At 28.8% G+C, this 22,387-nt stretch overlaps 5 protein-coding genes across 11 annotated transcripts; 3 read left to right on the forward strand and 2 right to left on the reverse strand.

Moving 5' to 3' along the window:
* The first annotated feature begins 155 nt into the window (after positions 1 to 155).
* On the forward strand, positions 156 to 4,519 carry LOC117243058. Of its 4 annotated transcripts, none has more exons than XM_033510223.1 (6): positions 156 to 284; positions 1,363 to 1,549; positions 1,875 to 1,953; positions 2,077 to 2,839; positions 2,987 to 4,217; positions 4,253 to 4,519. In XM_033510223.1, the coding sequence occupies exons 3-5, from the start codon at positions 1,921 to 1,923 to the stop codon at positions 4,171 to 4,173; spliced, it is 1,983 nt and encodes a 660-aa protein (XP_033366114.1). In that variant the 5' UTR covers positions 156 to 284; positions 1,363 to 1,549; positions 1,875 to 1,920; the 3' UTR covers positions 4,174 to 4,217; positions 4,253 to 4,519. The 4 variants fall into 4 exon arrangements, with proteins under 4 accessions (XP_033366114.1, XP_033366112.1, XP_033366113.1 ...); XM_033510221.1 differs by having other exon boundaries at positions 2,987 to 4,210; positions 4,248 to 4,519; XM_033510222.1 differs by lacking the exons at positions 156 to 284; positions 1,363 to 1,549 and adding an exon at positions 1,557 to 1,741 and having other exon boundaries at positions 2,987 to 4,210; positions 4,248 to 4,519.
* Positions 4,520 to 7,176: 2,657 nt separating this feature from the next.
* Positions 7,177 to 12,839, reverse strand: LOC117243067 (serine/threonine-protein phosphatase 6 regulatory ankyrin repeat subunit A-like). 3 transcript variants are annotated; one of them, XR_004495384.1, is made up of 15 exons: positions 12,558 to 12,837; positions 11,771 to 12,156; positions 11,505 to 11,697; positions 11,234 to 11,423; positions 10,900 to 11,146; positions 10,712 to 10,826; positions 10,203 to 10,513; positions 9,912 to 10,122; positions 9,327 to 9,853; positions 9,099 to 9,257; positions 8,751 to 9,025; positions 8,435 to 8,670; positions 8,229 to 8,358; positions 7,884 to 8,151; positions 7,177 to 7,782 (listed from the first exon to the last, which is right to left on the reverse strand). XR_004495384.1 is itself a non-coding variant. In XM_033510246.1 (14 exons), exons 1-14 carry the CDS (start codon positions 12,582 to 12,584, stop codon positions 8,039 to 8,041), a joined length of 3,120 nt encoding a protein of 1,039 aa, XP_033366137.1. In that variant the 5' UTR covers positions 12,585 to 12,839; the 3' UTR covers positions 7,177 to 8,038. The 3 variants fall into 3 exon arrangements, 2 of the variants coding, with proteins under 2 accessions (XP_033366137.1, XP_033366136.1); XM_033510246.1 differs by having other exon boundaries at positions 7,177 to 8,151; positions 8,751 to 9,029; positions 9,103 to 9,257; positions 12,558 to 12,839; XM_033510245.1 differs by having other exon boundaries at positions 7,177 to 8,151.
* Positions 12,840 to 12,958: 119 nt separating this feature from the next.
* LOC117243075 (cilia- and flagella-associated protein 221-like) lies at positions 12,959 to 14,774 on the forward strand. The gene is made up of 5 exons (XM_033510258.1): positions 12,959 to 13,324; positions 13,400 to 13,596; positions 13,659 to 13,762; positions 13,849 to 14,008; positions 14,434 to 14,774. The coding sequence occupies exons 1-5, from the start codon at positions 13,070 to 13,072 to the stop codon at positions 14,528 to 14,530; spliced, it is 813 nt and encodes a 270-aa protein (XP_033366149.1). The 5' UTR covers positions 12,959 to 13,069; the 3' UTR covers positions 14,531 to 14,774.
* Positions 14,775 to 15,187: 413 nt separating this feature from the next.
* Positions 15,188 to 20,675, forward strand: LOC117243066 (protein MMS22-like). Of its 2 annotated transcripts, XM_033510244.1 has the most exons (19): positions 15,189 to 15,580; positions 15,675 to 15,809; positions 15,879 to 16,032; positions 16,118 to 16,303; positions 16,393 to 16,506; positions 16,580 to 16,765; positions 16,844 to 17,091; positions 17,153 to 17,250; positions 17,322 to 17,497; positions 17,585 to 17,743; positions 17,812 to 18,049; positions 18,114 to 18,342; positions 18,403 to 18,499; positions 18,571 to 18,765; positions 18,839 to 19,012; positions 19,082 to 19,435; positions 19,517 to 19,719; positions 19,788 to 19,976; positions 20,040 to 20,675. In XM_033510244.1, the coding sequence occupies exons 1-19, from the start codon at positions 15,366 to 15,368 to the stop codon at positions 20,092 to 20,094; spliced, it is 3,405 nt and encodes a 1,134-aa protein (XP_033366135.1). In that variant the 5' UTR covers positions 15,189 to 15,365; the 3' UTR covers positions 20,095 to 20,675. The 2 variants fall into 2 exon arrangements, with proteins under 2 accessions (XP_033366134.1, XP_033366135.1); XM_033510243.1 differs by having other exon boundaries at positions 15,188 to 15,580; positions 17,322 to 17,743.
* On the reverse strand, positions 20,095 to 22,370 carry LOC117243074 (high mobility group protein 20A). The gene is made up of 7 exons (XM_033510257.1): positions 22,114 to 22,370; positions 21,847 to 22,039; positions 21,578 to 21,761; positions 21,215 to 21,491; positions 21,058 to 21,139; positions 20,717 to 20,932; positions 20,095 to 20,640 (listed from the first exon to the last, which is right to left on the reverse strand). Exons 2-7 carry the CDS (start codon positions 21,935 to 21,937, stop codon positions 20,504 to 20,506), a joined length of 987 nt encoding a protein of 328 aa, XP_033366148.1. The 5' UTR covers positions 21,938 to 22,039; positions 22,114 to 22,370; the 3' UTR covers positions 20,095 to 20,503.
* Between the last annotated feature and the right edge of the window lie 17 nt (positions 22,371 to 22,387).

Here is a 22,387-nt window from a genome sequence, read left to right on the forward strand (position 1 = left end):
ATGCACAATATTCTGAGATCAAGTACAAACACCAGACTCCACCACGGAAATTCAAGATATTCAAGAGTTTCCTTATGTTTTCAAGCTTTTATATAGTTGTAAATATGAATTTCACTACTATATAATAAAGTTATTGCACTTTTTCTTCTGTTGCGATATGATAAAAGTAAAAGAAGTCAAAAGTAATATAGAGCAGACTAAAGAACTATTTCTGATGTTTCCATCATTTCATTTTTACTTTATTCCCGCAAGAGGCGCTTGGACTTCCGTCATTTTGCATAGAAGTAATGTATTTTACAAAAAATCTTAGTTATATCTTACTATAATCATGTTACATCTTATACATGTATTATAAAAAATTATACATGTAAAAATGTTGTATTTCTAAATCTTACTCTTATTGCAATGAGAAGAAATATACTATTTACATGTGCACTTTCAATGCATATTATAATAAATTAAGGATAGTGTTTCTTTTTATTTGAGTTACAACAATAAGATTACATCGTTCTTTATAATTGTAAATGTTGACAACAGTCGCAACATTATTAAATACCCATTTATTATATAATAACTACTCGACTGTTATTTTTACTATGTAACAGTCGAATAGTTATTATATAATAAATGGGTATTTAATAATGTTGCGACTGTTGTCAACATTTACAATTATAAAGAACGATGTAAAACATTAAAATAATTATCAGAATTATAAAGAACGATGTAATAAATGATAAGTTATTTTTACTATGTAACTTATAACTTGTTCCTTTTTTTTAGATTAATAAGTCCTTATAGGGTACATTTCTCAATATCTGATTAGTAATTCTTTTATGTACAGATAATATATGTATAGTTACTAAGCATTAAATTTTTACGATATTGTATAAAATGCAAGATTTTTAAATTTGTTAAATATTGATTGAAACATTAATAGAACTATAATTGTGTAAAGAGCATTAAATTTAGTAAAATAATCCATTATTTCTATAATCCAATGTTGATACAATAGCTTTATTATTAAATTTCCTGTTGATAACACTGATGTTAAATATTCTTAGTTTATATTCTCTAGTTATTTGCAACGTAAGTCACATATTCAGAAAATGTGCAATATTTTTTAATATTTTGTATTATATAATACCAGATTGTCCAACTGTTTCGTTACACTGGTAAGAATGGATTAATCAGTTTAGTTAAATCTGAGAGAAGAGTAAACACATAAATAGATTTTATAATATTTTTGCTGATATATAATATTTATATTATATAAAGGATGTTAATTACATAACAAGAAAAATAATTAGCATCTAAAGAATATATACATAATGCATAATGTCCAAACAAAATTTTAATTTTTAGGTTGGCTAGCTGAGTTATACAACGGATTTTGTGAATTTTCATTTGGCTGACCTAGATATGTATATTTGAATATATGGTAGAATTTTATTGTGGGGATTTTAGGATTGGGATTCTCATGCTCTGTACACGGGGAAGCACCGATGCAAGAATATATAAGACGTGGCACCTATTTCTTAATACATCGATCGTAAGTTTATTGTGTTTTAAAGTATATTTACATATTCTATTGAATTACACATTACCAAAAGTTTTGATGTGTAAATGAATTTTATCTACTTTGTTGCTATAAAATGAAACATTCAAGTTTAATTTTAGCTAATATCGTAAAAAGATCGATGAAATACAAAAATATTTGTGTTATTATATAATTGATTGATAAGTGAATATTCATTCATTTTATTGTAATATTTTGTTAATGATTTTAATGTTTTGTCCAATTCGTTTGTCCCAAAATCAAAAAATAATATGTGAAAAGTTAAAAATTTATTGTAATTTAAAAATGTATGTTGCAGGTAAGATCTGTGTAATTTTGTACTTGTAAAAAATTTTACACCTATAATGAATACAATGTCTAGTATGGATCCAGTTTGGGTAAATATCAATTATATACATATACATAATGCTCGCAGTCATTTTCATTAAAAAATATAAGTTTCTTAAATATCTTTGTTTGCGCACAAGAATTATTTATTCCATTTTTTCAATTCTCTGTAGGATGAAATGTTGGGAATTGCTAAGGTACAGCAACAAGAATATTATGAACTTTTGGCAGAATGGACACTGTATGAGGAAGATGAATATAAGTATTTGAGACAAAATATTGGGTTTGCAATTTATGGTCCTGCATCAGAAGATGAAACGGCTGATGTTGTATTATATAATAAGGATAAAGTAACTAATAACTATGATTTAGTTGAAACATTTTATTACTCAGAGAAAGCAAAAAAAACTATAGATATTATATATGACAAAATACTTCAATTTGGAGAAGAAAACATAAAAGCAGGGACGGAAGAAAAATCAAACACAAAAGGAGTTTATTATGGAGTAATTTTCAACGTAATATTCCATCCTAAAAATAATTCAGTTAATGTACCTACTTTAAAAGAGGAAAACGAAATAAACATACGTTTAACACCAATATTTAAGATAAAATACTCACAATGTAAAAAGCAACAAATTTGGTATATTGATATGAATGGTAGGATATATAAAAGTTGGACAGATTACAAGGACAACAATACTTTACCACCATGTACCATGGTTCTTCCAAAGGATGGATTTTATCAACCGGATACGACTTATGAAATTACTGAAAAATATTCAACAGTATGGTTAGAAATTGTAGAATCACCTGCATGTAAACCTATAAATACTTTTCTTAATGTAGCAGATACAGCTTCTAGTGTAATAAGTGCAGCTGGAGTTGTTTTAGGAGTTGCATCTTTGTTTACACCTATTGGTCCAGTTGTGCTAGGTAGGTTACATAAAGTTGTATTTTATATTCATATGCATAAGTGTTTTTCAATTTATATATATATAACAATACAATATATTCTTCTGGGAGTAATTGTTGCATAATAACAAAATAACTAAAATTATAATAATGTTGTTACAATTGCAGGTGCAACAGTGTGTTCTGGCGTAACTGGTGCATGGACAGTGAGTAGATCAGTAAAAAAATTAGTAAACAGAAGATCTCATGAAGAAACTATAAATCCACTAAAGGATAAAGATGCATTTTCTTCATGGTTAGGTATAACTGGCAGTACAATTGGTATAGCAGCCTTAGGTGGATCTTTTGCTATTACTAAGCTTGTTCAGAATGGTAGTAATATAGGCACTGCAACTAGACTTGCATACAATACATTAGTATTAAGTAATTTAGGTATCAATGGTTTTGGTGTAGGATATCAAGCATACTGTATCTATAATAGATATCAGGAAGATGGCACAGTTCATTTTTCAGATGTAGTATCTCTGGCAGCTCATATTTTGTTCTTTGGTAATGCAATTCTAAATACCCAGTTTGCAGCAGAGTTAATTGAATCTACACAAGGTAACATTTTAGATAACTATAGAAGCACTTTACGTTCCAAAAATCTTCGTAGAAAATTTAATCGTGCGAAGCGTACTGCTACTGCAAATAATACAGATAAAATATTTGAAAATGCTGAAGTTATACGTTACATCAATAACAAGCAACAGTTACAACTTGAAAATAATTTGGGTGCTATTCCCACTCAAATGCCTACCATATCTTTGCAAAATAACGAACTGATAATTTGTGGTATGCATTTACTAGATCCAATGAAATTTGTAGACATATTATTTGCACATGACAAGAAAGAAAATGAATATTCATTTAACAAAGAGAATAGCAATGCTCAAGATAAATTGCCTCAGTTAAAAGATTTGCTATTGTCTTTATTAAAGGATGCATTTTTAAATAATGGGAACAGTATAAAATATGATATTAATCAATTTATTGAAATTTTAAATGATATAAGATACATGAAGAATGCCTCATGTTTTCTTCTTATAATATTTGAAATATCTCTTGCTCTGATAACAAAATCTTCATTTGATTCAGAGTATTTACATAAAGCAGTTCATTTTGTATGGAATTATATAAAAGAAAATTTTAGGTATTTAGATACATCTTCCATTAATGATGAACAAATGCAAAAACTATTGAATAAAATAATAGCAGCCTTGTTTGAATACATGGTAGTTACTGTAAAAGAGTTATTACCTGCTTTTGCAAAATATATGGAAAAATATGGAATTTTACCTAACAATTTTACCTAATATAATAAAAAATTGACTCATGACTTCTTATTCCTTTAAGGAATTTAATTTTAATTCCTTTAAGAAATTAAAGGAATTTGCTTAAACACACATACAATTAGATCATAATATCTATACATACGCAGAATTGTGCCTTATAATAATATATTGTATGACATTAATAAAACGGCCATGTAAATAATTTTGTTAAGAATATTTAGCAATATTTAATGATGATAAAAGGGCACTTGTTTTCTATTATAAAAGTAAATAAAAGGTAGTTTCTTGTGGTAATTACTATATTAATATTAATGTATTTTTTTGGTACCAGAAAGATGTACATCTTTATAAAAAATAAGAATAAAATGAAAAAGTAAATAGAAATTCTTTGTTTTATCCTATTAAATTATTAAGATAAGGACAACTGTGCTTTAATCTATGAAATTATTCATTAATTACTGAATTACATTTCCTGAAATAAATCCGTACGATAAAAAATGTATCTCTCAAGCAATTCTCATTTATTGTTTAATTGATTAGTTGTTTGTTGCAAAGAATTGAGGCAAAAAGTGATCTTTTGGATTAGATGAACGTGACAGAATAAACGGTTATAAGCATTAAAAGAAAGAAACAATAATATATAAGATGGATTTTTATAAAGCTGAAGATGTTTGAAATATTGAACTTTTATATTGCAGAGAGAACAGAAAAGACGTGGATCTACAAAATGAAAAGAAAATTGTATAAAAATAAAACATAATGTCGTTTATTGATTACAAATGATCGCGTAATACAGAATGCACGATATCAGAGACAGTCGTTTAATTGTAGCACAATTTTAATATAATATTACGGTATGAAATTCCCAGAATTCATAATATACATACCGATTAATGTATTAAAAAATATTTGTCAATATGTACAACGCACATGATTTTTCACATTTTTCAAGAGAAAAATAACGTATTATTTGATCTTTGCGTGACTCGCAAAAGACGACGTACAAACTGGATTGACTATTTCACCCTAAGTTTCCCACATTTTCGTACCACCGCATTGGTACAAGTACTCGTCTGTGGTATCACGCACACTTGGACATTCACCTGTTTAAACAATCATCGCAATCGATATATATATATACAATAAAAATACATACATATTCCGTGCACGATATGATTTGAAAACTCTTTGATCGGTCGAAATGGACACAGCATTATCTGTTGCGCCTCTATTTTTTGTTACAATATTGATAGTGATAAATGCAAATATTACGGGAATTCTTAAGTACAAAATTAACAGTGCATACATACAGGGTGTCTTAATAATCATGATACAATCAGCAAGGTACTGATGTATGTAAAAATTAACTGAAAATGTAGAATAAAATTGCTACATCTTTTTAAATTAAATTAATTAAATTTTTACATTTTTAATTACATTTTAAATTTTTACATTTTCTAATAAAGTTTCAGTATTATGAACTGCAAATTATATACATTTTACAATATAAATTTTAATACATTACCAGTGTCATGAATACTGAGACACCCTATATATCGATGTACACATAAAAGAAATCATTCGATTTTTGTTAATTGATAGTTCAATCATGGTCTCGATCAATCATTTGGATCGTTAATGATGCTTCACCGTAACTACTTATGTCATCTTTTACAAGCTCTACTTTCATATTTCCGTGTGTCAATGTGTTTAGGCAGTTTAGGCTTTTACTACAAATATCTAAGAAAATATCTAAACTTTTCTTCTCTTTTTGTTAATCTGTACTATTATATTAAAAATTTTGTCAGGCAATGTAAGTCCGTTTTTTGTATTTACAACAGGACATTTATAATACGGTACTGTTTATTACTTTCGTACTAGTTCTTTTTGTTAATTAAAAACGCTCGCGCTTTATACGATAAAATGCAATTGAACGCAATTGAATTATTAGTTGAGCTGATTTCTCTTTATAAACATATACATATTTCTACAAAAAAACATCAAACGCTTGTATAACGTACCTAATCTTAAAATTCCAAACTGAAAAATTCGAGAAACGGAATCCGCTCGATGTACTTATATATCGCTTCACAGTTTAAATAAAGGTACTACAAATGGAAGACCTTAGATAAACTTATTAAAAATAATAAATGCAAAGATTCTGTGCAATATTTATCTTATATCAATAACCTAATATTCTTTCCTCCATAAGATATAGAGAGCATGTCACTAGTAATTTATCTACTTCTCTATAGATAATAAATTTATAAACTGTAAATGTTCATACAGTTAATTAATCGACTATGCATTCATTGGTTAATGTCCTTTATATGGTCCACTTAAGACTCGTCTCAATAAGTAAAATAATAAAAACTGCCTTGCTACATCCTCTATTAAAATGACTATTACGATTCCAATGGACAACATTAATTAAATCATTGTACAGTGTTGACTCAATGTAAAGTAAACGAAAATATATAGACTTCTTTTTCCTTTATGCTAACTAAATTTCAAACATGATAGCATGATCATATTTAAAAAACTACGACATTTTTTATTCATACAATTTGTACTTTTCCTAATTGATGAAAAATTGATTACATTGCAAAATAGAGAAAGCTTTATTATATTATAAATATCGCTGATTATTAAAAATATGCAAGTAACAGCAGTAAGCTGGCGGGTCACAGGAATTTATTTTAGGAATTAAATTTACGAGTCTATGGAGCATCCTTACATTACAATAAAATCGATAATGCAAGCATTATCGTGTCTTTTTTTTTAATGAGGTATCAATTACGTCAGCAATTCACTATATGAATATCTATGTTTCATCTACAAACCATTTTTTGTACCAGACACATTTACGCATTGACCACAGTGTCAGGAGCATATATGTGCATGCAATTATGACATTGAAGCAAAAATAAAGGTATGTATATTCCCTTAACCCTAAGACACCTATGGGAGGGTCAGAAAATGTCCACAAGACTCTTTAACTTTTCTTTAACACTCTTTAACAAAACTTTAACTTTTCCTACAACAAATTTTTTCTAAGAGGCCAGTAATCTAATTTCTCTTGAGTGTATTTGTGATATAACTAATTGACCAGTGACAAAATTTACTCTCAAGCTGTATGTAACACTATTATAAATTACATATAAATCTTAAGAGGTAGTTACATGTGTTTCGATGTCAGTGACAGCTCATGTGTTTATTATTATGTCATGTTATCTGAACTGGTTTATTCGTAGTTTATATAAAGACCATAGAATCGAAATATTATAAAAAATATTATAAAAATGTCATGTGTTGCAACAAGATAGTTGCAAAGAACAAAAGGTATTATTGAAAATAGCTAAATTCGATCATTTGCTCAAAGTGTAAATAAGTGTGTCTTTTAATGAATAAAACAAGAAAAACAGAATTCATCGCTCCTTTTTTATATAGACAGAAAATGACCCGCTTTTGGACTGATCTTATATCTTTTAACACCTTAGGCGTCCTAGGATTAATGTAAGATATCTAGTTATACTTACTGAATAATATAAACTTTTAAGCCTAATATTATTGCTCTCTTACCCATTGTTTAAATACATATTATCATACTCCTCTTGGCAGTTCGCAATTCTATCGAAATGTTAATAGTAAAAATGGGGGTATTGTCATTATTACTTGTTAAGAGGTTGACAATTGCAGATGAACGATTGTTAAGGACTGATTTCCCATACCTGATAAATTGGCTCTCTTACATATAGAAGCATTATGTCAAAATTGAAAACAACCAACAGCTTGTCCAAATTAATCTTGCTGCATCAATATTTCCGTGCATTGAATCGACGTTTAAATTTTGAAACGCTTGATGATCTAAGCGTGATGCCTGCTGTCAGTAAAACTCCGAATCTGAACTGTGTTGTGAATCACCACTTCTGCCATTTAAATATACTTCTGATGTTTGTTGAATTGACGGTGAATGTTGTGTAGCTTCCAAATTTTGACCTATGGTAATGATTGACTAATAACTTATGACAAATCCTGGACTAAAAATTGAGAATTAGAAAGATTAATATACGCACCATGTGCAGCAAGAATGGTGGCTAAACATCGTGCTACAGCCGGATTCGGAGCACAAGCTAATGCAGGTGTGAGTCCTTCTGCATCGACAGCAACGACACTTGCACCCGATTGCAATAAACGTCGTGTTACCTATGGAAAATAAATTCCTATGAGTGTTCTTACAATTCTAAAACAATTACTTAAATACAATGAGTCATTTCCTTACCGTTACGAGGCCGTTTCTTGCTGCTAGATGTAATGGTGTTCTTCGCTGCTTATTGGCCATGTTAATAATGCTTTGTTGTTGCTGTGATGTATTTTCACCATTAGCATTAAGTGAATTGATCAAATTTAGTAAGAGTGAAGCAGCAACAGAATGTCGTCTTTGACAAGCTAAGTGAAGAGCTGTGTTTTTGTTACAATCAACAGCACGCACATCAGCTTTCCATTCAAGCAATAATTCTATCAATAGAAATAATTATGAATATGAAGAAGAAACACCAAATAAGTACCAAATATTTACATAATTAAATAAAATATACCGATAGCAGCACATTGACCCGTAATAGCAGCACAAAGTAGTGGCGTTCGACCTGAATAATCTGGAGTTTCGAGCCCAGCTAATTCAGGTCCAACAGAACTTAAAATCAGTTTTGCACATTCTACAGATCCTGAACTAGCTGCAATATGCAAAGGCAACCGACCACCTGGAACATCTCTCGGAGCAGCGACAGTTTTTCCCCCAAATTTATTTATTAATAATTCTAAACAATGTGCTGATCCCTGATAAACTGCACAATGAACAGCCGAAAATGGACTGCCTGTTTATAAAACAAAATAATTTAGATTCAAAACCAAGAATACTCGTTTACCTAACATCGAGAAAATACCTACCCTCTAATGAGTCAATTACATTTTGTTCTAACAGATATTCCACACAATTCGAGTTTCCATTGTAACAGGCCCAATGAAGGACTGTACATCCTTGATCATCTTTTAAAGTGGCAGCAGCAGGATTAGCTTTGACAAGAGAAGCCAATGCTTTTACTCTACAAAAAAATAAATTTTGAGTATATAAAAATACTGACAAATCTTTTAATTAGATAAAAGGAACCAACCTTCCACATGCGGCGGCTAAATGTAATGGCGTTTTACCATTTGTATCTTGTATCGCTACTTGTGCACCATGTGATAATAATAGCTCCACTAACTGATGATCACGTTCCTTAACCACTGCTCGAAATAATGGTGTATGCTTGTTTATGTCTAGTAAATTACAATCAGCTTTGTATTTTAAAAGTAACTGGGCGCATTCTGGATTGCTATTTGCCACTGCTAGTGTTAAAGGAGTTCGCTGCTTAATATCGTAACAATTAACTACATTTGAATCTCCTGCATTCTCCAATAGAAGTTCTAGACAATTAACATGACCTGCTGCTGCTGCGCAATGTACTGGAGTACGCCTTGTAATAGAATCTTGGACCCATACGCAAGCTCCATAAAACACGCATAAAAGTTGAACGCATGTTTGGTGTCCTTTATAGGCAGCTAGATCCAGTGGCGTTTTACCAGTATCTTCTTTAATGTTAGTATTGGGAAATAATGGTAGTAGTAAGCTTAAAATTTCAATATGTCCATGGTATGCCTATAAATGTAAATAATTATATCTTCAGTTACTGAACTATTAATTTCTTTAGACTTACAGCAAGATGTAAGGGTGTTAATGCAGGTAATGGAGGTTCTGACTTTCCTGTAGAATTAGATGACGCTATTAGATTCCCTTGTGGACAAGCTTCTAATAAAGCTACTAAAGCTGGCTGATTTCCTCCAGCTACAGCGTAATGAATAGCAGTAAAGCCTCGTTTATCGCACAAACGCGGATCTGCTCTGTGCTTTAATAAATACTGTACGCATCTAAGTAGAGATAATATAAATTAAATTTTTAGAGAAATTCTTGTACAGAGTAAACTACACATAAATAATCTAATACTTACTGAGCACCAGAATCTCTGGGATTTGATGCTGCAGCTAAATGCAAAGGAGTTGCACCGTCTACGTCTTGTGCATTAGAATCACTTCCAAATCCAACCAAAGTAAAAACACAAAGATAATGACCTTGACTAGCAGCATGATGAAGTGCTAACCTGCTATAATTATCAGTTAATCGAAAATTAGCTCCATTGGATAACAATAAATCTAAACAGTCAACAGATCCCTTGAATGCTGCTAAATGTAGTGGTGTTCTACCACGAATATCTCTTGAATCTATACGTCGGCTATCAACTTGTAATAGTTTTCTACAGACCTGTAAATGTCATTAAAAAATTAATTTAACAGAAATGTTAGTATATATATATATATATATATAATATATTATATATATATTATATATATTATATATATATATAATTATATATAATATTATATATATTATATTATATTATATTATATTATATATATATATATATATAAATGTAAATATATACATATATAAACACGTTACCTCGATATGACCTGCCAAGCAACTAAGATGCAATGCGGTACGCTGTTCAGCATTGCGTGCTGCTGGGGATGCACCATACTCCAATAAAGTTGTTGTTAAACATTCATGGCCAAACCTACATGAGTTGGGATTCAGATAGATATTGAAAAAAGATCATTGAATAAAATAAAGTTGTTATTGTAATATACCAAGCGGCGACGTGTAAAGCGGTATTTCCATTTTTATCTTTAGTGTCTGGCAATGCTCCAACATCAAGTAAGCTTTTTGATCGAGTAAATCTACCATGGATTGCAGTCATATGTAGAGGTGTACGCCCATCTTCTGATTGAACATTTATTCTCAAACCAGCTTTCAAAAGTACTTCTAAACAGTGAACACCATGAGTGCTAGCAGCAGCAACGTGTAACGGCGTTTGTCCCCGATAATTTACAGCTTCTATTAAAAGAATCATCATCTATCATCAAGAATCATCAATAAAAATTGCAAACAAAATTTTTTCAACAAATTTTAAGATCATCTCACCAACGTTTGCTGCATTGGCAATTAATTCTGTAACTGCATCAGCATGACCATTTAAACATGCAATATGTAAAGGAGTATTTCCATACACATTTTTTGCTTCAATATCTGCCCCAGACTTAATTAATGTGTGCATGCATTCTACATTGCCAGATGCTGCAGCTGCATGTAACGGAGTATACAAATCTCGATCCTTCACAATATACAAGTAGATATAAATAACATTTTATAACATAAATAACAAGAATGAAAAATGTTAAAAAATTTATATTACTTTAACATCTACATCTGCTCCTTTTGCTATAAGTGCCCTCACTATTCCATCATGACCCATGTATGCTGCAAAATGTAAGGCCCTGCGATCTTGCCTATCAGAAGCATTTATTACACAACCAATTTGAGCCAAATATTCTGTCATTTCCAAATGTCCATTGTAAGCTGCATGATGCAAACTTGTTCTACCACCTCTGTAAATGTTTATAGCGTACACGATTAATTTCTACTCAAATAAATTAATCAGGAAATATTAAAAATACAAACCTGTCTGCTACGTTAATGTTCATTAAATGTGGCACTATCAGCTCAACACATTGAACTGCATTATTTGCTGCTGCTACATGTAAAGGAGTTTGCCAACTACGATCCCTGATATTAACATCTGCCTTGTGGCTTAATAAAACTTCTACTACATTGGGATTCCCTGAGCAACAAGCTCTATACAAAGGAGTTAACCATTTCTTATCTTTAGCATTTACTACAGCTCCATTTAACAAAAGTGCTTCTACAATCGCTGGATCTCCCCTATATGCAGCTGCATGCAAAAGAGATCTTTGTTCCCTATCCTGCCAATTTGGATCTTCCTTTCTTGATAACAATGCTCGAACTTCGTCTACATCTCCAAAAAATATAGCTTGTAACAAAGGAGACTGCAAAGATACCAATATTTTATTCCAAAACATATTTAAATCATATATCTTTTATAACTTTAATCATATTTGTAGAATATAATATCAGTACCCTTACATTCTAAAAAATAATACAAATAGGTGAAACTAAAAAGCTTAATAAGAAATAACCAGAAAGTAATTACTATACAAAAATTTTATAATATGCAATGATGCAATAAATTTATACTAACTTAAAGTTCCTAAAGTTCGAGTTACGTGATAATGTGGAGAAATAAAATGCTAACAAAATTATTATATTGCAAAGATTTAGAAACAAATCGGATGTTTGACACATGAGTATAACCTCCAACTTTGCAATTTATCTATTCGAGAACTGTTTAGCAAAATGCATTTATTTAAAGGAATAGAGAAAGACATACCCCATCACGCAATTCCTGTACGTTCATGATTATATATAGTAAATTGTTTCAGTTTATACAAACACGGAAGTATTTATAAAAACATAGTTGTAGAACTGTAAAAAACTGACATAGTAGTGTGAGTCATACTTCACAAGTATCGTTAGAGATGTTACTTCCTTTTTGCAATCGACAATTTATTATAAGCGTATCGAGGAACCAACTGTTCTTCAAATAAACAGCGGTATCATGTATATGAAAAAATTACGAAAATATCCATAATAATTCTATCTTCAAATATAAACAGTTATAGCTATCTTCTCATAGTGCACTCTATCTTTGTTCTGTCAAATTATCAGAAGCTTTGTAAACAGATGGAAATGTGAATGACACACTCGCGCGAAAATTAAATTATTTACCTCAAGTTACACGAAATAATATATGCTTATCTTTCAGCTGTTTCCTGTTGCATTTCACATAACAGATTTCTCTGGTCAAATAATATTATTATAATACCAGTTTTCTACGCTGAAATGGATATGGATATATTTGACCAAACACAATACTGTATAGATAAAACCAAAAAAAAAAATATACATAAATTCGAAGAAGAATCAAATAATGGTATATTAAGCGTAGTACCTTCGAAATTGAAATTTAATTTTGATTTCGGAAATTTTAAAGTTCAAGAGAAAACAGTAGAAATTACGAACTTTTTTGTTAAACCGTGTCCCATTCGATTTTTACCATTGGAAACTCATTATTTCAGGTTTAAAGATATTTATCAGGTGAATAAAAAGGATTGAAATTCTTTCTTTAATTTTTTATGTTTTATATGAAATTAAATTGTATATATTGTATAGAGAACATGGCTCAATCCTGGATCTGTTTTCAAAATGAATATTTTATTTATACCTGATGAAAATAGAGATTATAATGACACTTTAAAAATACTTTATTACAATGATCAAACAACGCAAATAAAAATCTACGCGGAAATGACGACCAAATTTTCCTTTCCCACTATTGTGAATTTTGGACATGTACCACTTGGTCGAACGTAAGCTACTTCCTCGATCATTGTTTGATATATAGTATGAATCTAATTATTTATTGTTAAAGGGTTTGCTACAAAATACCAATACATTCCCACGCAGAGAAAGATTTTTCTTTCACTATTATACCATTTAACGGAGGATCGTGTGTCGACGTTTATCCTCGTTGGGGTAGGGTATACCTATTTACTTATATAACACATAGGATGTCATAGAATAATAATTAAGATTATAAAATTGTGTTATTCATGTTCTAGGTCACATAAAATCAAAGCAGAATCCTGCAATAATTGCGATTATTTATAGGCCTCTTAGATATATAAGTATGAATTTTGAAATTCGAATATTCATATCTGATCTATGCAAAAGTCCACATATTATAAATTTCTATGCCTATACTCGACCAGGTCTTTTACGGTGAGAATACTTATAGACACAATTTCTTATTAAGAAAGGAAAAATAATACAAATAAATATAATTTGAAAACATTACTGAATGATTAGAGAAAAATTGGATACCATCGATGCAAAAATGGAAAACAAAATACAGCAGAAAAATATTAGCACAACTTTTTGCAAAGGAGCAAAACCAATTTCCGTAAAGAAAAATAAACCGAAATATTTAAAAGAATCTACTATGAAATTCACAAGTTCCGAAAAACTTTTATTAAAACAATGTTATTTTCCCCTTTACACATTGCACGCTGTCAACTGTATTTTAAATTTGAAAATTCGAAAATTATTTAACGAATATGAATTAAAGGGTTAGATTTTATATATATATATATATATATAGGCTTACATGTAAAATATATATAAGAAGTAAATTATTTATTTGTCAGGACCGTTGGGTGTATTTTTATTTCAAACTATGGAGCAAAAAGTGCAAAAACTGAAAGAATTTTTGGTAAAAGTAGAAAATCGCTATCGAGAAAATGAACAAGTGAAATATCATCATAAGGTGAAAGTAAATTATGGAACATCCAATGCTAGTAAAAATCAAATTGTTGAAATTAAGACACAGCAAGAACAAGCTTGGAATGACTATAAAGATTTAATAATGACCTCAGAAAAATGTATCTTCGAACAAAAAAAGACTAAAGAGAGAAGGCAAAGAATTTTAAGGGTTTCTCAAACTGTACACATATATCTTAATTATAAATTATTTATCTTAAAAAAAGAACTCTTTATAACAAACCTTTTTTCTCAGTATCCAAGTTCAATCCCAACGTCGTCTCGGAAAGAAGAGCCATTTTTTCACTATTACAAAATTCTCCCTTTTCTTCAAGTGGCTCGTAAAATTGTGTTAAGGAATCGATTAATAAAGGCACTTTCAAAATTGCAAAACATAACGCCCGAATTAATTAGCAAATTTGAAGAACCATTTGTAAAAAATTATTCACTTACTTTGAAAGCTTGAGAAACAGAGCGTTATACGATTTATTGCGAGCCTTGACTGAAAGTTTAACATTGTTATTTAAATTTGTAATTTACTATAAAATGATCATTGCAAATATTTGTTTCAAAGTTACGCGCGTCATCATATGATTTATATCTAGGTGGCACTGTTACAAATGCCGCCAAAACTTAGGAAAAAGCGTCTGCTCGTGGTTGAGATCTGACAGAGAAAATTTGCAAAAGTTGTGCATAATATTCTTAATGTAACTCTGTATTTTATGTATTAGATCTCAGATTTAAATATAAAAATATGTGTTTCAATTTGTGCACACATTTGCATTGAATAATTTATACCTTTTTCAATAACACTGTACACATGGATTTTTGTTTAACTTTCAACTGTAATGGAAAAGTGAATCTTAATGATTGGGAATTAGATAAAAATGGTTTATTCTCACGAGGAGAAGTGGAGAAAGTTTTGTATCCACAAGATGAATGTCTCTCATCAGAAAAAAATATACAACTTTTTAATTATACTGTGCCTTTTACAACAGCATTGTTAGATCTAAAACATTTTAACAAATGCATGAAGTAAGAAGCATTTTTGTATGATTGCACGAATTGTTCTATTTTATTATAAAAATATTTCATTATACTTATTGATATCCCATTTATGTTTCAACAGTATGCAATTAAAAATACTCAGTAGGCATGAGACTTATAATCAAGTTTTAAGTTCGAAGGCAGATGATATAGATTTTTATTATGTAAGATGTATAATATCAGAATTTATTCTATATATTCGAATATATCTAAATAGGTAAGATAATTTATTCTGTAAAGCTATTTTTGTTTGTTTGTTATGTATACTAAGAATATAAATCTGTAGTATTAAAGGGAATTATCAATCATTACAAGTTATAAATGAAAATATTGAAGAAGAATTTAATGAATTATTCGTTATAATAAAACATTTCCTAGAAAGAATACATAATATTCCTGATACAACATTCCATTATGCACCCTCTAAATTAGGCAATCAGGTTTGTAGATAAGAATAATATACACAATATTGTATTTAAATATAATGATATTTAATATCATAATTTTATGCTTCACATATTATAGTGTACACAACTAGAATATCATATGTATCATATGCACATTGAATTAAGGTGGTTCTTTATCTCATTAATGTATACAAAACATATATATAGCCAGTATTCAATCGAAAACCATTTGGATGAATTTGAAAATGTTCAAGCAATGATTATTAATGATCTAATTTATATTTCATTAAAAATATTTGAGACGGTAAAAGTATACTGTTTTTTTATAAAATATTATGATTAAATATTTGAATATACCTTTTACATCTGTGTTTTCTTTGCAATACATTCTAGATGCCTTTGACACAAATACAACAGAAAACTCCATATAATTGTACTTGTATTCGTGAATTATGGCTTATGCTTCAGATATTTATTGATAGTTTATCAGATAGAATGAAATCAAAGGTATTGCATATATAATTTTTTATGGATGTTTTATATTTATTTGTTTTTATATTGCTTGTTTTTATATTTATAGTCTTTTTGGGAGTATATTAATGAATGCATCAATAGATTATTGAACAGAAATGTATCTAATAACAATAAAGACTTTCTAACATTTTGCAAAAATTCTGAGCTATTCTGCTTATGGATTGTTCATCATCTTTCACTTTTATATGGATACAATAGTGATGGAATATACTTAGGATCTAAATGTTCAAGGGTAATTATATTTTAATTTTTTTATTTTTCAAATCTTCATGTGTTCATCAAAGTTAACTATTTATTTATTTTTTTAAAGATCAGGCCTAACTACGAGCAAGTAGAAAGAATTTTGAAAATATATATTTCTAAAGGTGGAAAAGATGGTGAACGAGATGAAATTGATGAAGAGTTATGCATTATGATACCTTTATTAAATACTATTGTTACTAATTGGTGGCACCCTCAAGTTTCAATTATTTCTCTTCTTTGGGACTGCTTTCATAAAAGATTAGACGAACCATTTTTGTTACAAGTATCTGGCCCTTGGACATTGTCAGTTGAAAAGTATGTAAATACTTTATGTATTTATAATTTTTTATCATAAATTTAAAGAATTCTTTGTTAGGAAAACTACTATGGATCTTCTTAAACAAGTAAAAGATAGAATTACTAACACAGAATATATTAAGGAATCAAGTTATGGAATGTTCTTGCGTTTACTTGGTAAGTCTTGTTTCTATATGAGTTAATTGAATTAATAAATATGTTAATTTTATCGTAATTACGTGTTGTAGGATCCTTTTTACGTATAAATTATAATAACAACGATACAAAACATTGGAATCAAATTAAAGGTCGCATTTATTCTAAATTTTCCAAGGGTAAAGTTGAAGAATTTTCAACAACTGGCTTATATAATTTTCTTTCATTATTCTTAACATTAGCTGTTACTGCTGATACTACAAATGTTGTAAGTTCTGAATACAATTATTATAATCTTCTTCCAAAATTTATGTTCGTGAAAATAGACAACAGATTTATAATTAACTTTTTACAGTGTTCAGTAATGTTAGATCTTTTACCGTTATCAAAAGAATATAATAATGAGAATGGTAAAAAACATAATTTAATTTGGAAAGGAAAACTGACTGTTCTTCTTTTATATAATGATCTTAAACTAAACTTGGCAAATATAGCATCTTTATATATAAATACGGTACAGTATAATAACTTGGTCTCAGTAGACTTAGTATTTTATGTTGTTTATTTTAATTGAATTTTTAGGTGAATATTATATGCTGTCGCAAAGATGATACATCTCGTATAATGATGAATAACTTCATTGATGTATTTAGTACGATTTTGTCATCCACCAACATTGGATTAGGAAAATATTTATTATTTAGTGGATGGATAGATCGATATTTATTAGAATGTTCAAATAAAATGGTAGGAACGTTAATGAAAGTGTTAATTAACGTTTTCGAAAGCTGCATTTACCTCGCTAAAACTTCTAATACAGGTTCGTTATTTTTTCATCATATAAAAATTATAATTTATCTGTTTTTTAATTCATTTATATGTAGGTGATGTAGAACAGATGCTGGATGCCTTATGGTGTTATGTTGCAAGTAGAGTTAGACAACTTGTATTTGATCCTGCTCTTACTAATGTACACTTTGAAGATATTTCAAAACTTGCTGTTTTATTTACTTTGGAAGCATTGAAAAATCCAGCAACAGCAAAAAAGTATAAGCATTCAGCTACGACTTTATTTCAGCACTTTGCATCATCAGTAATTGTTAAAGACATAAGGTAATAGAATTGAACATTTATATTATAATCAAAATATATTATATGAAAATCTCATTTCAGAATTACAAGACATTATTTGACATTAATACTTAAACAAGACCAAGCAATTCAAGATCTGAAGAAAGAAATAAAAAATTTTGATACAATAATTATACAAGTTAGTGAATAAGATTATTAAATAATAAATTTTTTGAGTAATACAATTTTTGCATTATATTCGAATTTTAGGCATGGATAAAATGTTCCATCATTGGTCATGATACAAACAGGAATGAAATAAAAGTTTTACAAAATTATATATTACAATTGGAAGACATACAAAAGATTTTTGAAACATCTAATGATATTCAAGAATTTCAAAATAATGATGAGTCTATTTTAATGTTTATAATGCATTCAATGAAGAAAAGAAGCACTTTAAAAGTAATATATTTATACAATTATTCATATATATATTAGAATGCAATTCGAGATGCTCATTACTAATGTTTTTTAGACTGAACAGGAACGAATCCAGTACGATATAAAATGGAGATTGTATTTCAATCATTTAGAAAAATGGATTCTTTTACCTATTATGGAGGAAACTAAAGATTCAGAATTGGCTTTATGGATATATAGGTGCATTGGAACATTAATTCTCTGTACTTCTATTATGTTATATTCTAAAGTAAGTATATGCAGTTATTCTATGTAATTAATGAATGCGTGTATTATAGTAACTTAAATTGCTTTTTAGAATCAACCAAATAACATATTCAAAACATTACTAAATAAAACTATATTGTCAGTGGAACATAATTTTTTAAAGAATTTGGGAAAGAAGACGTTTTCTATGATACTTTTGGGTATGGAAACCCTTAATGTTAAAAGTGATATATCACTTCAAGTATTAATACGAGATCTTTTTGATCAGTACATGCCATTTTTAATAATACCAACTACTAATGCGAATACTTTTAAAGTATCTGACTCATTACTAAAATGCTTTAAAGATGCAAAAGCAGATTATATACGCTTGATACTTGAGATTTTGATGACGAATTTTTTTAATGTTTCGAATGACAATATGATGCATAAACATTTTTATTTAGTATGTATTATTATTTATATGTATTATTTTATTTTTTATATAATTATAGATCCATTACCATTTATTATATCTTTAATACAGGTAATGATACTTTTACAAAATCTGCTTAAAGATGAAATAAATTATGCATGTCATATAGTAGAATCCATTATTGTAATTTGTACATCATATATTATTGGATGCTATGTAAAAGTTCATGACCATCATCCACATAAACAACAGACTATTGACTTTATAAATAATATTATTAGAAATAGATATTACAAAGAGAATAATTCTTTACAGTAAGTATTGGTTTTCACTAATTTAATATTTGCTTCTAAACAATAATTTATAGAATTGAAAATTCCAGGGATAAGTTCTATAATATAATATCTAGTTCTGTTAAAAAGTCACTAATTATAAATCAGCATAATACTTTCGAACTTTTACGTTCGATTTTACCAATATCGACTGAAATGGTACAATTTTTATCATCAGAACTTGAATATACTTTAAATGATTTGGAAATCCATCGACGCCCAAATGCGGCATCTTTTAGGTAAGAAAACCATGAAAAATGACTAATTTTGCAAACTATACACGAATTTTGATTCACTTTCAGATACTGCTGGAATCAACTTCGAAATCTTATGAAAAGCAATATGACAAATCACTAATAAGTTTAAAAAATTTATTAATAAATGTCTGAGAGTATCATAATGATACTTCCTTATTATGCTACGAATTGATTAGGTACATGTAAATTACACAAACGAATAATTGCATCTGTATACATAACTTTATGCAATTATACCTCATAAATTATATTTATTTAAAAAATAAGGCATAATTTTAAAATCATATTGGATAGAAAATTATTGTTATATAAAGATATACCATTATTATTAAACTATACGCAAGATCTATGATATAGATGAATAATATAGAGTATACGCAATTAAAAAAGGAAATTATATTTTACGAAGTATGTAGAAAAGAACACAATCACTTTTTTTATTTTCGATGTGAGTGCCTTGAACGATGGTGTTTTATTGATGTAGTAGTTGTACTACTGGGAGGCGATCGTCATCCAATTAATTCAAGGCGAGATACAGCGTTACGTACAGCGTTTCGCAAAGATTGCTCGACATTGCCAGTCAGTAACGATTCAAGTCTTTCAACGTAATTATCAATATTTTGTAATGTTGCACCTTCGTTCGTACCTAATAGTAAAAAATACATAGTAATAGATGTATGGGGAAACATATCCTGTAGAGAAGATTATTATACAAGTTCAACCTGGTAGAGGTACTGAAGCAAAACAACTTGCTAATTGTGAACGAAGAGAATCCAAATGACGCTGTAAAGCTTGATTAGTCGTGTGTTGTTGGTTTGTTTCAGATTCTAAACGATTTACAGCTGCATACAAACTGTCTACGTGTCGTTGCAGCACCGCATTCTGAGCTTCATAATCTGATGTAGCTTTCCTTAATTGTCTTAATTCAGCTTCACATGCTACACATATAAAAGTTATGTAAATAAAATTTCTATGTACTTATAATACTTCTAAAACATCTATGACGATTTTAAGTTAATTATTTTGCATATGAAGAGTAAATATCAAAATATTTATCATGTACCTTTATTATGATCCAAAAATTCCTCTGTAAAAATAGGTATATCAAAACCTGTGAAGTCATTATCTTTATCTTGTTGAATATCCTAATAAAAGATTAAATGTTAACATTGATATGGTAAATTGAGACATAGTTGATAATTCAGACAAAAATATTATACATTTTGCTCTGAATTTACATCAGTTCCATTTCTTTCCTTTTTATTTTCTTGTTTTTCTGAAGATTGTTTTTCGCTGAATAATCGGTACGCTTCTGTCTGTTTATAATCACTAAATTCACGATTATATCGTTCTTTATCCTGCTCTGCTGCATCTAAATATTGCTGTTTTTGATCAGCAGGTAGAGTACTCCACTCTGAAGCAAGAAGTTTTGTGATTTCAGCAAATGATAGAGTAGGGTTTTCAGTCCTTACTTTTTCTCGTCGATCATTTAAAAATCTGTTATAATTAAATATATTTTTCATTTTTATTATACATTTTTGAATACTGAAAGAACACTGAAAGAATACCCAAAAGAACTATACCTGAAATAACCAGTTAAAGGTTGCTTAGGGGCAGTGGCATCTCTTGGAATTTTCTTCCTCTTTTTAGCTCTATTAGTTGTATTGGTAGTATTACTTGCAACAGCAGAAGCTGTATTATTTTTTTTAACTCCATTATCACATATCGAATCAGGTGTTTTATCTTCTCCGCTTCCAGGTGATTTGTCTAACAAATAAATTGTTACAATTAAATAATAATATAAAGAAATGTTCTTTTATTTTAAATGAATAGATTATCAGTCTAAATATACTCGTATGTTCCTCAGTTTCTCCATTGTAAACGGGTTGTTCTGATCCACCATTACTTTCAGGCACATCATTAATTAGTGCACTTTCACTCATTTTTTAATAATAAATGTTTTCACTTCGTTTTAATATGTTACTTATTTTAAACAAGACACATGACTGATTTTATTAAACTTAAAGTTATAATTTCATTAATACCTGTCAAGTTACATGAAATATACTATTACTTTATAGAAGACATAAATTTAATGATTATGAGATATTATACTTACTATAATTAATATATTTTTAAAGGACGTAACGAAAGAATGTGTGTAATAACAGTTTATTAGGTTAAACGATGCAAATATTAGTATGTTTATAACAATGAAACATGAAGAAAGCACTATAATAAATTCGGATCCGTATTATTTTGTTGTATATATTTTTTAAGAAGGAATTAATATTTTATGACAAAAACAGAATATTGATGAAAACACATAATCCTAAAACTTGGTTAGCATAAACACTAAAGTCAAATTTTCATGAAAACGATTCGAACGATAC

This window comes from Bombus vosnesenskii, unplaced genomic scaffold (genome assembly GCF_011952255.1).
Source record: "Bombus vosnesenskii isolate JDL3184/JDL3185 unplaced genomic scaffold, Bvos_JDL3184-5_v1.1 scf7180000013265, whole genome shotgun sequence".
NCBI classification, from domain to species: domain Eukaryota; kingdom Metazoa; phylum Arthropoda; class Insecta; order Hymenoptera; family Apidae; genus Bombus; species Bombus vosnesenskii.